We start from the raw sequence: 13,379 nt of genomic DNA, 5'->3' as shown, positions 1-13,379 counted from the left end.
GAGATCTCCTTGTGGATCACATTTTTCTTCTCTGGATTTTTGATCAACCTTTGCTGTCAAGTTCAGGCCATCAAAACATTATTTAAAAATAAACTGTACTGCACTGTACAGAAAACAAATCTAATTAAATAGATTGCAGTTTTATCTGCTGATTTTAATTACAGAAATATATCGTACGTTCTTTCCCTTTAAAAACACAAAACAGTTTTTTTAAAAACCACAACTGAGCAGCTTCCTGACTGAACAATATCACGAAAAAATACTGCTAGTAGGGGTAGTAGTAAATATGTATATTTTTGTATAGTTTAGTATATACAGTATGGTATAGCATCTTACCTACTGCAAATGTTTTCAAGTATTTTTCTTTGGCACAAATCATGTTTGGGAATAGTTCAGTTTGTGCAGTGGATACAGGGCCAGACTCACCTAGAATTTATGCATTTTTTTCCTGTTTAAGCTGATGGAAACCTCAGTTTGTGGATAAATCCATGCGGGGACAAGGCTGCAGCGGAGCAGTGTGGCTGCAACTTCGCCTATATGCCAGGGAAGAAAGAATCCCCCAAAATGAGCTGGTTGGAAATGGGCTGTGGCCACAGCTACTGATGCCCTGGATCTTAAGATGCAGGAGGTAGTCCAGAATAAGCTGCAGAGAAGCCCACTTGGGGGATGAACATCTTTGCTGCAATCCAGCAGGTGACCCGTTTCCACTTAACCAGGTAGGTCACTCTGGTGGAGGGCTTTCTACTTCCCAACAGGATGCGCTGAACCTCAGCCGAGCACCGCTTCTCCTGCGCGTTTAGCCACACAGCAGCCAGGCTGTCAGATGAAACACTGCCAGGTTGGGATGCAGAAGACTGCCGTGGCACTCGGCCAACAGGTCCGACCTGAGCGGTAGCTGGAACAGGCTTGCCGCCAAGAGATCCAGCAGAGTGCTGAACCAGTGTTGGTGCGGCCACGCCAGCGCTATGAGGATGACTCTCGCCCTGTTCTGTTTGATTTTCGTGAGAACCCGGGGTAGCAACGGCACTGGAGGGAAGGCGTAGATCAAAGCTTCCGACCACGGGAGCAGAAAGGCATTTGACAGGGATCCTCTGTCCATGCCCCTGATTGAGCAGAAGACGTGGCATTTCCTGTTCTGCCGAGATGCGAACAGGTCCACACGGGGAGTTCCCCACTTGTGGAAGATGGAACTGACCACCTCCGGATGAAGGGACCACTTGTGGAGAGATGAGAATGTCCTGCTGAGGTGATCCACCAAAGTCTTCTTGGTCCCTGGAAGGTGAGCAGCTACGAGATGGATGTTGTGCTGCAGACCGAAGTCCCAAAGCCAGAGGGCTTCCTGGCAGAGGGCAGACGACCTGGCTCTGCCCTGCCTCTTGATATAGAAGACCATAGCCGTGGTGTCTGTCAGGACCTGAACCATCCTGTCTTGAATATGAGGCAGAAATGCTTGGCAGGCTAGTCGAACCGCCCTGAGTTCCCTGACATTGATATGCAGCGAGTGATCATGACTGGACCAAAGAGTCTGAGTGCAGAGAGTGCCCAGGTGGGATTGCCTGCCCAGGTCTGAGGTGTTGGAGACAAGGGTCACTGACGAAGTCAGAGCCACAAAGGGAACTCCTTCCAACACCGACTTGGGATCCTGACCACCTGGTCCATGTTGTGCCAGTTGGGGACATAGACCAAAGCCAGTCACGCCTGAAGGGGTCTGAGGCACAGTCGTGCGCACCGGACCACGTAAATACATGCTGCCATGTGGCCCAACAGTCACAGGCACGTGTGGGTGGTGGTCAGCGAGTGGGCCCCTGTGATGAATTTTGACATGGCCTGGAATCAAGACTCAGGGAGGAAGGCCCTGGCCTGAGGGGAGTTGAGGATTGCTCCAATTAATGCTATGCATCGTATTGGGATTAAGGTTGACTTTTTCTCGTTTATTATCAATCCTAGGTCTCAACAGGTGGAACATACCAGGTCAAGATGCCTCCACACCTGATCCGGGGACTGGCCCTTATCATCCTGTCATTGAGGTACGTGTATATTTGGACTCCCCGACGCCCCAGTTAAGCGGGCACTGGCACTGTACGCTTTGTGAACATTCTGGGGCCGACAAGAGACCAAAGGGCATCGCCATGAACTGGAAATGGCATCGGCCCAACATGAAGCGAAGGAAGTGCTGGTGCCCTGGCAAGATGGAAATATGGAAGTATGTGTCCTTTAAATTGAGGGCAGCGTACCAGTCTCCCGGATCCAGGGAGGGAATGATGGAGGCTAGGGAGACCATGCGAAACTTCAACTGAAGTCAGAGGTGGGATATTTCCCAGGGAATGCCTTACCGCTAAATGATGAACGATCAATCAGTTGAGCCCTCAAGGGTTAACCCATTGTTGTTAATGTAGCCTCACACTCTACAAGGCAGCACGAATGGAGGGAGGGGAGACAGCATGGCAGACAGAGAGAGAGAGAGAGAGAGAGATGAGCATTGCCCCTTTAAGTATGCTGACCCCACTCTAAGTACACTGCCTTTTTAAGTAGATCAGCAAGCTGAGACAGAAGCTGAGGCCAGGAAGCTCCCTACATCCTGAGCCCTGTCGTGTCCCCCTCCTGCTCTATGGAAATGGGGTAAGCGGGGTGCAGGAGCAGGAAGACACCCTGATGTTAGACCCCCTCTTCCCCCCTTCTACCTCCGCACAGCAAGCAGGAGGCTCCGGGGAGCAGCTCCAAGGCAGAGGGCAGGAGCAGCATATGGCAGTGGGGGGAGGAACAGCTGAAGTGCCGGCAATTGATAGCCTGCTGGGCGGCTGCCGTACAGGGAACTTAGGGGAACTGATGGGGGGGCTGCTGGTCCACCCTGGTTCCATGCCCCCACCAGCTAGCTCCAACGGGCTGCTCTTTTTGCAAGCAGTGGACAAAGCAGGCGGCTGCCAAACGACATTAAAAGGGAGCGTTGTGCAACTTTAAACGAGCATGTTCTCTAATTGATCAGCAATGAAACAACGTTAATCGGGACGACTTTAAGTGAGGAGTTACTGTACTAAAAAGTGGCCTGGGACCACCATTCTCATTTTAGACTGGCCACCAAACAGCTATCACACGGTAACAACTATGATTCAATACCAACCTGGGGTGGATTCAAGGAGAAGTCTACATCATGGTCTTTACTGAGGAACTCAAAAGATTTGTTTTGCTTAATGCTCAATATTTTCCCATCACTAGTGAGCAAGGTTTACCACCAGCACCATTGCTATCAACGTCTGGTCTTTCAGATGCTCACTTGCTAAAGTATCTCTAAAGCTGCTAGTTGCATAACTTTGGGCTCCATCTGACAATGCCTGCCATAATGAATTCTCTCCCTCTTTCTCTCTGAACCTAGGATAGCAAACCTTTATTTTGAGTTGACAAATATTGATGTACCTTTTCCCTCAGGCATTTTAAAGGCATTTTTTCACCACAGTATTTAAGTGCCAAAGTGATACCTACTATTTGTATAGAGCTTTACATTATCAAACCACTTTATAAACATTAACTAAACGATGCTCACACCTGTGAGTAAGGCAAATATTATTCTCATTTTCTAGACTGAGAAAATAAAGAGCTTAGGCACTCAGATACTACAGTGATGGAAGCATTTAAAATAATGTCGATAGATAAGAAATAAATAGAAGTGACTAGCTCAAGGTGATACAAAAAGTTCGTGATGCAGCCACTGTCAAAAGAGAGGTCTCTTGATTTGTAGTCATATACCTAATGCACCTCTCATCTATTTTTGTCCCAGGTATAAAAGAGTTTATATAGCAGTAAAGCTTTTAGCAGCTGCTGTTTACTTATTTCTGATGCTCCTACCTCCCAAAGCCACATAAAGTTAACATATATTTTAAAATGGGAGATATTAGGACATCATTGTTTTCCCTATGGCAGCACTGGATTCAATCCGACTGGACAAGCCTTAAGAAAACAGTCATGTTTTTCTTTGGAGATAAATAAGTGATTGACGCTAAAAGCCTTTCCCTGTTGGACAGAGAATCTAGAGGGAACTCCACCTTGCAGCCTGACATTATATAACTGTTGGATTTTAATCAGCTAAAAGAGGAAGTTATTCTTCTACAGTGTTTCTCCTCTCTCCTCTAGCCCCCACCACATTCCCTGCCCCTTGTTTATGAAGGGGACTGTCCCTAGGATAGTTATTTACTTTCTTCCTTATAACTGCTCCTCATCACCCAGCCCCAAAATTTAGCCAAACTTGCTGGGTCAACCTGCCAAAAGAAACAAAAACTGTTTTGTTGCAATGTTGTTGAAAAGGCAGAAGAATAACGATACATAATGAAAAGGTGGCTATACATGAAATGCAGCAATAAAGACTTTCAAAGGCACTCATTACAGAGAAAAATCAGAACCACTCCAAAAATGAGACTATTGCCTCCAAACAAAATACAAACAACTTTTGGCCTAACTCATTACCAATCTGGCTTTGTAGAAATTGTGTGGTTGCATCATTAAAACATACCCCACCTAACGATTTGTGTGACTGGTTCTCTGCTGTGGAAACTGAAGTAACAATGTAAATGTGGGAGTGATGTAATTGATAGCTGATCACCATCCTTGTTTTGTTTTGTACCACTGGGCTGGGAGTGATGGTGTGTGCACATCAGTACTGAATATTTTCATTACAAATCAGTAGCATGTCTCACAGCAGAGTGACCAATATCTAAGCCCCAGGAAGCTGACAAAAAGAAGACTCACTGGCTCCATTTCTCCCCTATGCTCAGGAAGCACAAAACATCTGGAAAGCCAGCTTAATCAGCTATCTCAGTATTCCCCTTGCATAAGGTGAATCCCTAGGTGGCCCAGAGCCAACATGATGTGCCCAAGATCTAAGAGTAGAGGGCTTGGTCAGAGTTTACTTTCACTCTGTTTATCCCCAGAAGCTGGAATGACTCAACTGGGCCATGGGCTGCCAGGTATTACTTTAGAATAGTCTTGAGACTAGGGGACTCACCATGCCCAGCTTGGGTAATGTTGAGGTGGTCCGTCCTGCAACACACCACCCTGAGCTGCACCAGGGGCAGCTCTGACACATTCAAAGATCTGGCCTATTAGCTTTAAATTAGTGTCCCAAAACTTATACTCCAGTGATTCCAGGCATCCTCATAATGCAAGCTGTTATAGTTAGAATACCTGCTTTCCTAAATGCATGGCCTAACTCTTCCTCCAAGGAGGAAAGGGAATGATTATGTAAGGAGATAACTCCTGAAGGATTTACTGGTCACACGGTAAATGGACAACATGTACTTGCAAACTACCCACTAGCTACCACCGTATGGTTTTATATCAGAGAGTGACAACACAAGGTATCTGAACTTACATACAAAGAAACAAAAAGAAAAGGAGGACTTGTGGCACCTTAGAGACTAACCAATTTATTAGAGCATGAGCTTTCGTGAGCTACAGCTCACTTCCTCAGATGCATATCGTGGAAACTGCAGCAGGCTTTATATATACACAGAGAATATGAAACAATACCTATTCCCACCCCACTGTCCTGCTGGTAATAGCTTATCTAAAGTGATTTCCAGCACAAATCCAGGTTTTCTCACCCTCCACCCTGGATTTGTGCTGGAAATCACTTTAGATAAGCTATTACCAGCAGGACAGTGGGGTGGGAATAGGTATTGTTTCATATTCTCTGTGTATATATAAAGCCTGCTGCAGTTTCCACGATATGCATCTGAGGAAGTGAGCTGTAGCTCACGAAAGCTCATGCTCTAATAAATTGGTTAGTCTCTAAGGTGCCACAAGTCCTCCTTTTCTTTTTGCGAATACAGACTAACACGGCTGTTACTCTGAAACCATACAAAGAAACAATTTAGGACCTATAACCTCTTCTGATAAAAACATAGATTACAGAGACAGAAGAGACATGTGAGGTTAAGCCCTACGGATTATTCTCTACTGTATTCAATCAGGTGTTCTATACAGTGTTTTGTTAAACGAGTGAAGTAATGGGATCTTCTGCCATTTTTTTTGGGGGGGGGGCTATTATTGTATTGTCTAATATGTTTTCATTGATAGGATACTTTTTTGGTCCATAGAATAACGATTGCTAAGTGTGACATTCCCTGCAGAGTTATAAAGAAAAACTCCATTAACAGTATTTGTAAAATAGAGGTACCACAGAATGTCATAGAAGACAGGGTATTGTTCATCAGTCTTGAGATGCAATGCTTACTTGACACTGTTTTAAAGATACTAAAGCAGATTTAACTACAAATTTCCCTCTTTCTGTTTTGTGCCTCCTTTGCATTTGTGTCTCAGACACGTCATTTTTTAAAAAAAAATCTGTTTATATGCATATCTATGAACATGTGACATCCACATTTGCGGGCTGCTTTGACGAAGGCCAAATAAAAGATATATGGAAAAATACTAAATATTGATTTTGATTCACATGAAAATTCTGCAAACACACAAGCAGAACAATTTTAACTCCCCTATCTAGCCATCTGTAAAGATATTAGGGATTTCCTAATTATCTAAATGAGAAAGCTATGAGTCCTTCCCTGCCACTCTGATCCTGTAACCATTACACACAAGCAACTTCCCACGTGAGAAGTCATATTGAATTATATGGGACAACTTACGTGAATATATGCTTGGAAGATCAGGCTATAAAACTCTAAGCCCCTTACAATATTTATAGAACGCACAGAGGGACAGATAGGCTCAATATCATATCAAAGGATACTCAAAAGAAGGCCCTGCACAACCCATCACAAAACAAATCCTTCCATACGTGCCTCAATTACACCTCCATCACCACATGCGAAGTGCAAGAAAATGTAGATAGGCCTTGCAGCTCAGCAAACTCAAGCACTGTTGGACCAAGGGGGAAGCAAATTCCAAAGTCGAGAACTCACATACTGAAACTATCAGTTCTGTCCCTTTTAAATCAGGGGGCTGTAAACCTTTGCAGTCAATGCACACATAAAAACATGTATTTAAATACAGTATTTGAATTTTAGATATCAAATTTTGATTAAGAGGCTTTAATGATTTTCCAATATTACAATCCTACTGCCACATTCTCCTCATCCCATATACAGCACCTAAGGGAGAAGAAAAATCTGACATTACAAAACATAAGGCTACATTGAGAATACTATATTCTTTTTGCATACCTGTGTTTGGATATTAGGTTTGACCTTGTAGGTATTCTGGAGCTGACCATTTTCTTTGTTTTTATCTGATTTAACAGGAAAGAAATAAACACACAGAACTATTATTCACATTCTTCAAGACAACGCAAAATAATAATCTAAGTTTTTTCCAGAATATTTTTCAATGGCTATGAAGGCAGCGAGAATTGTGCCTTCTGTCAACCTGCCATAGCTTATTTCACTCTTTCCGCAACTGTTTTAAAATTCATCTTGAACTCCTCTTCTTCTCATATTATTAATGAGGAAAACAAGGTATTCTTGTAATTATACCTGACTGGGTGTATGTACAGGAAGAGTGGAAGGACGGAAAAGGTCTGGGTGAGCTGTTGGAATTTGCTATCATTAAGTATTTTAAATATTATTTATTGGTTGCTGGCTGACACTGTTCTGCTACCGTATATACAGAGAAGAAACAATCCCTTTTCCTTAGGATCTCAGGGCCAGATTTTTAATGGTATTTAGGCACCTACTGGGATTTTCAAAAGCATCTAGATGATTAAATCCCATTGAAATCAGTGAGTGTTAGGCACGTAGATACTTTTAATAATCTCAGTAGGCAGGTATATTCCTTTAAAAATTTGGCGTTAGGATCCAGGTCCCCATTCCTCCAGACAGTAACTACTGCCCAAACCTTCAGTCCCATGTATAGTCCCTTTGATGCTAATGAGCCTACACTGAGAATAAAGTTACATGGGATAATGTGTGTGATCAGTATTGGACCCCAAAGAAACAAACAATAGAAAACAATTTCAAACATGCAAAGCAATATAAATTAGGCCTGATCCTCAGAGAGATGCTGAGTTGAACAGTGTAACACTGTTGCAAAAAACCCATCATTCTGGGATGTATTAGCAGGAGTGTTGTAAGCAAGACACGAGAATTCATTCTTCTGCTCTACTCTGAGCTGATTAGGTCTCAGCTGGCATATTGTGTCCAGTTCTGGGTGCTACATTTCAGAAAAGATGCGGACAAATTGGAGGAAGTCCAAAAGAGAACAACAAAAATGATTAAAGGTCTAGAAAACATGACCTATGAGGGAAGATTGAAAAAACTAGGTTTGTTTAGTCTGGCAAAGAGAAGACAGAGGGGACATGATAACAGATTTAAAGTATATAAAGGGTTTTACAAGGAAAAGGGAGAAGAATTGTTCTCCTTAACCTCTGAGGATAAGACAAGAATCAATGGGCTTAAATTGCAGCAAGGGTGGTTTTGATTGGACATTAGGAAAAGCTTCCTGTCCAGGGTGGTCAAGCAGTGGAATAAATTGCCAAGGGAGGCTGTGGAATCTCAGTCATTGGAGATTTTTAAGAGCAGGTTAGACAAACACGAGCGTCAGGGATGATCTAGATCAGTGGTTTTCAAACTTTTTGTATTGGTGACCCCTTTCACACAGTAAGACTCTGAATGTGACACCCCTTATAAATTAAAAATGGGGTGGGGGTAATTTAATGGGAGTTCAGGGTTGTCAGCCCCATGGAGCTCACAACTCATGACCCCCATATACCCACCATGTGACCCACTGAGGGAGTCACAACCCCCAGTTTGAGAACCCCTGGTCTAGATAATACTTAGTCCTGCTTTGAGTGCAGGGGACTAGACTAGATGACCTGCCAAGGTCCATTCTAGTCCTATGTTTCTTTAACTCAAGGTCAATCTAAGTGCTCAGCACCTCTCAGGGTAAGGCCCATTTTTGCCTCGGGCTTTGATTCTGCATTACTGAAGTCAATGGAAGTTTTGCCATTGACGGCAATGGACACAGAACATGGCTGTAATAATTTGAATTCACATCTGTTTATGTATTCTCCAGTAAGGACAGAAAGAATTTATACAAAAGATCCAGTGTACTACTTAGTTTGAGGTTTACTGCGATGTTTTCCTGTGCATACGCAGGCCAGTAGAGGCCACAGGGCAGTTGGTGTGAAGAAGAGGTTACTCATCTTGAGCAGTCACGAGAGTTCTTCAAGGTGAGGGCTCCTATGGGTGTTCTACTTCAGCTGCACAGGAGCACCATGCGCCTTCCATCACAAATGTGCCAGTAGCATTGCCCCGCCGGCTTACACACGCACGCTATGCAATCTCTTGCTCCACATTGTGGCTATATAGAGCTGTATGAGCAAGCTTCCCTCAGCGCCTTCTCTACCACAAAGTCCCGCAAAGGAAACTCAGAAGCATAGGCGCTGACTTTTGGTTTTGCTGTGGGTGCCCCACACTGGTTCCACCCCCTTCCCTGAGGCCCTGCCCCCACTCCACCCCCAGAGCCCACCCAGCTCCACCCCCTCCCCAATACTCCCTCCCCTGAGCGCCTCCCACCTGCTGCTCATTCCTTTCTGTCCCCTCCTGCCTTAAGGGCAATAAGGGGGGAGGTGGCAGAGAGGAGCGAGTGGTGGGGCAGCCCTGCTCAACAGTGAATGTGGGGGGCAGCCCTTCTCAACAGCTGATGGAGCTGCAGGGCCAGCTGCTAAATAGCTGATTGGCAGCCAGCCCCAGGGCTGCTAAGCACCCCCAACTTTTTCTCTATGGGTCTTTGAACCTCTGAGCACCCATGGAGTTAGCACCTATGCTCAGAAGCAGAGGGGAAGGAGAGCTCTTCAAATTTGAGAGACTGGGACATCCTTGAGTAACGTCATAGAAGTAGACTGAAATCTTGCAGAATGGTCTAACAGTGTATAGCGAGGCTGAATGTTGACAGACTCATAACACTAGATAATACACTCAGAAGTCCACCCCAAGCATCTTTTGGGAGAGACTGTGGATCCTTTGGATCTGTCTGTAAATTGAAACAAACAGTTGGGGAGACTTGCTGAATCGTTTGGTTGTGTTCAAATAGAAGATTAATGCCCTTCTGACACTGAAGGCATCGAAGACCGCTTCCTGCCTAGTCTGATGTGGTTTCAGGGGGAAAAAATGGAAGATGACTGGTCTGATTAATATGAAATTCAGAAGACACTTAAGGCTGAAATTTAGGATGTGGTCATAACAAGACTTTTTCCTTGAAAAACATTGTAAAGGAGTTGATCTGCCATTAAAACCCCCAGTTCTCCTACCCTTTGGGGCAAAGTGATGGCTATCAAGAAAGCTGTTTTCATGGATAGGTGTAGTAACAAACATGTAGCTGAAGGCAATTAAGGATGAAGTTCAAGAACCATATAGGGGTAGGTTCCCTAATCTGTGGGGAAAGATTCATTTGTCCTTTGAGGAACCTTGACATTTTGGGTGAGCAAAAATTGAAAAAACCTTCCATAGATGAGTAAAAGGCTGCTATTGCAGCCAAAGGAATCTTGAAGGAATTCATAACAAGACCTGATCTTTTAAATTCAATCAGGTATTCCAGGACAGTGGAAACAGGAGAGAGAACAGGAGAAACTTGTTGACAGGTACACCAATGGTGAAACCTCTTCCCCTTCTGAAGGTAAGTACGTTGTGTACATGCTTTCCTGCTATAGAACAATACCTGTTGAACAGGAAATCTCTATTCCTGAGAACCATCTAAGAACCACCTGGAATCACAGAATTTCTAGTTTGAGATGACTGGCATCGGGGCAACAGACAGCACCTGATAAGAAGAATCAGTGGTGGACGGGAAGTGAGTTGAATCTGGTAAGGATACTAAATCTGTTTCAACCAAGCTTGTGCAAATAAAATGACCTTGTCCTTGTCCTGCGTGATCTTGTTCAGTACCTTCAAGAACAATGGTGTTGGGCCCTTGACCCATGAAATAAGGAAGGCCTCTCCTAGTAATTGAGGCTAGAATTCCCCTCTTAAACAATATTTTTCACCTTTTTGTTGATAGCAGTGGCAAAGAGATCCATTTCTGGAACCCCGCCCCAGGTTAGAAATATGCTGTTGAAGACTCGTGAGGCCAACTCCCATTCGTAATTCTGGGAGAAGTGCCCACTGACGTCATCATCTGTGGCTTTCTGTTTACCCAGGAGGTAAGAAGATGAGATGACTATTTGGTTGGCTCTGCTCCAATTCCAGAGTTTGAATGTTTCAGCACAAGCAACGGAGAGTGCGCTCTGCCCTGACAATTAATGTAGAACATGCAGGCTGTATTGTCACGGTCATGACCGTGACAGATTTGGCTCTGATCAGTGGAAGGAAATGAGTGCAAGCATTCCTGACTGCTCTCAATTCTAGAAGGTTGATGTGAAGAAGATGCTCTTGGGAAGACATTTGTTCTAGATGGTGTTTGACCCTAGATGTGCTCCCCATCCAAAGAAGGATGCATCTGATGTTACAACAATGGTAGGAGGAGATTGAATGAAAGGGACTCCCTCACAGACTTTGGAGGGGTCCTTCCACCAATAATCCAGAACCTGATAGAGAACAGACAACTGCTTGTCTAGACTGTGTGTTCAGTATATAAACTGTCCTAGGCCATCCCTAGAAGCACACAAGATGTAACCTTGCACATTGGGTTACAAAGGTACAAGATGATGTATGTCCTAATAGTTGGAGACAATTTCTCGCTGAGATTTGAGGACTTACCTGAACTATTGAAACCTGTTTTTTTAGGTTCGCAAATCTGTCTATAGGCAAGTAAGCCCTGGCTATCACACCATTGAGAAAAGCTCCTATGAAATCTATCCATTGTCCTGGGGTCAAAGTGGACTTTTCAAGATGGAGACAACGGTCTAAACTGTCAAACAGAGATCTTGTTATTGACAATAAAACATCTTGGTAAGGTTGGTCCTGAGTAACCAAACATTGAGGTAAGGGAAGACAATAATCCCCAGTCAATGTAAGTGGGCAGCTATGACCACTATAACCTTTAAGAATACCCTTGGGCAGAGGAGAAGCTGAATGGGAGCACATGGTACTGTGATCATGGCTGACTGTAAAAAGAAGAAACCTGTTGTCAAAAGGTGAACTGAGACATGAAAATACATGCCCTAAAGGTTAAGGGTTAGATACTGAAAAATTGTTTGCAAGGAAGGAATTATACATGCAACTGTTACCATCCTGAATTTCTGTGGTTTCACATAGTTGTTTAGATACCTGAGATCTAATATTGGTTTCCATCCCCAATTCTTATTGAGGACCACAAAGTATTTTGAATAGAAATCCTTTCCCCTGTGCTGGACTGGAACTTATTATATGGCCCCTCAGCACAGAAGAGAGGTGACTTCCTGTCTCAGCAACTGATTACAAGATGGATCCTCAAAAAAGGGGATAGAAGGAGGGAAGGGATGATATAGATGTTATGACCTCCAAAACCAAATTTGTCAGATGTTATTTTCTCCCATGCACGTTGGAAATGGGAAAGACAGTATCAAAAGTGGGGGGAGGAGAGCAGGATAGTGTAGCTGTAGATTCCTGTAGAGTAGATGATCAAACCATCAAAACTAACGTTTGGAAGAAACGGATGGCTGGGATGAGGTAACTATTGCAGTTGATAGCCTCTTCTTCTAGTACCTACGACTCCTAGGAGGTTGGTTCAGAGGGTCCAAGGAAATTAGAGAAATGAAGATCTTTGAGGTGTCTGAGACCTACTAAATTTTCTTTTATTTCCACATATATAAATCCCAAGGGATCTAAGTGTGGCCCTCAAAGTGCTTAAAGACTGGGGATCCTGGCATACCCAAGAAGAGTCAAGATCCAGAATAACCCCTTAGGCAGGAAAATAAAAATGGGTGGGGGGGAACTAATAACATTCCCCTAAATTAAATACTACAACTAAACTAAGCTAAGAAAAACTAGGAAAAAACCCCTACATTTAATTATGTGTAAGTGAACCAGGCACACTTGATGCTCTTTCTCAGCCTGAAAGCAGCTGAGAAGGAACTGAGGGCATTTTGCCCACACCGCCCTATGCATCCCATGGGGTACAAGAATGTGTAAAGTGCATGTGAGGGACAAACAGGTACTGCTGCTGAAAATCTCTGATCAAAGGCTCATGGGCACCTGAAGTGGAGCACCCATAGGGACACTACTCAAAGTACACTTATGCTAATTACTAAACTGATTTGAAACTCGCACTTGAAATTTCTACACAAACTGACCAATCCACTGACTAGAGGTTCCCCACACACACCAGCATACCAGGGCCTGATCCTGCAAGATGCTGTGGGCCTCCTAATTAGTGCTGAGCACTCAACTCCCACTGATATCAAGCTTTTCAAGTTTGCAGGCAGCATGGTCTAGCATATAGGGCACTTGACCAGGAGT

The 13,379-nt window shown here is 44.0% G+C and overlaps 1 protein-coding gene across 1 annotated transcript in view; it reads right to left on the bottom strand.

Moving 5' to 3' along the window:
* ABI3BP (ABI family member 3 binding protein) overlaps positions 1-13,379 on the bottom strand; it is a 317,415-nt gene that overhangs the window by 151,626 nt on the left and 152,410 nt on the right. Inside the window, exon 7 of the mRNA XM_078851501.1 lies at positions 7,173-7,237. Within this exon, the coding sequence (XP_078707627.1) occupies positions 7,173-7,237 (65 nt within the window). The remainder of the gene's footprint in view (positions 1-7,172; positions 7,238-13,379) is intronic.

This window comes from Lepidochelys kempii, chromosome 1 (genome assembly GCF_965140285.1).
Source record: "Lepidochelys kempii isolate rLepKem1 chromosome 1, rLepKem1.hap1, whole genome shotgun sequence".
In the NCBI taxonomy this organism is placed as follows: domain Eukaryota; kingdom Metazoa; phylum Chordata; order Testudines; family Cheloniidae; genus Lepidochelys; species Lepidochelys kempii.
The sequence above is the reverse complement of the archived record's forward strand: the minus strand, read 5'-3'. Positions and strand labels throughout refer to the sequence as shown.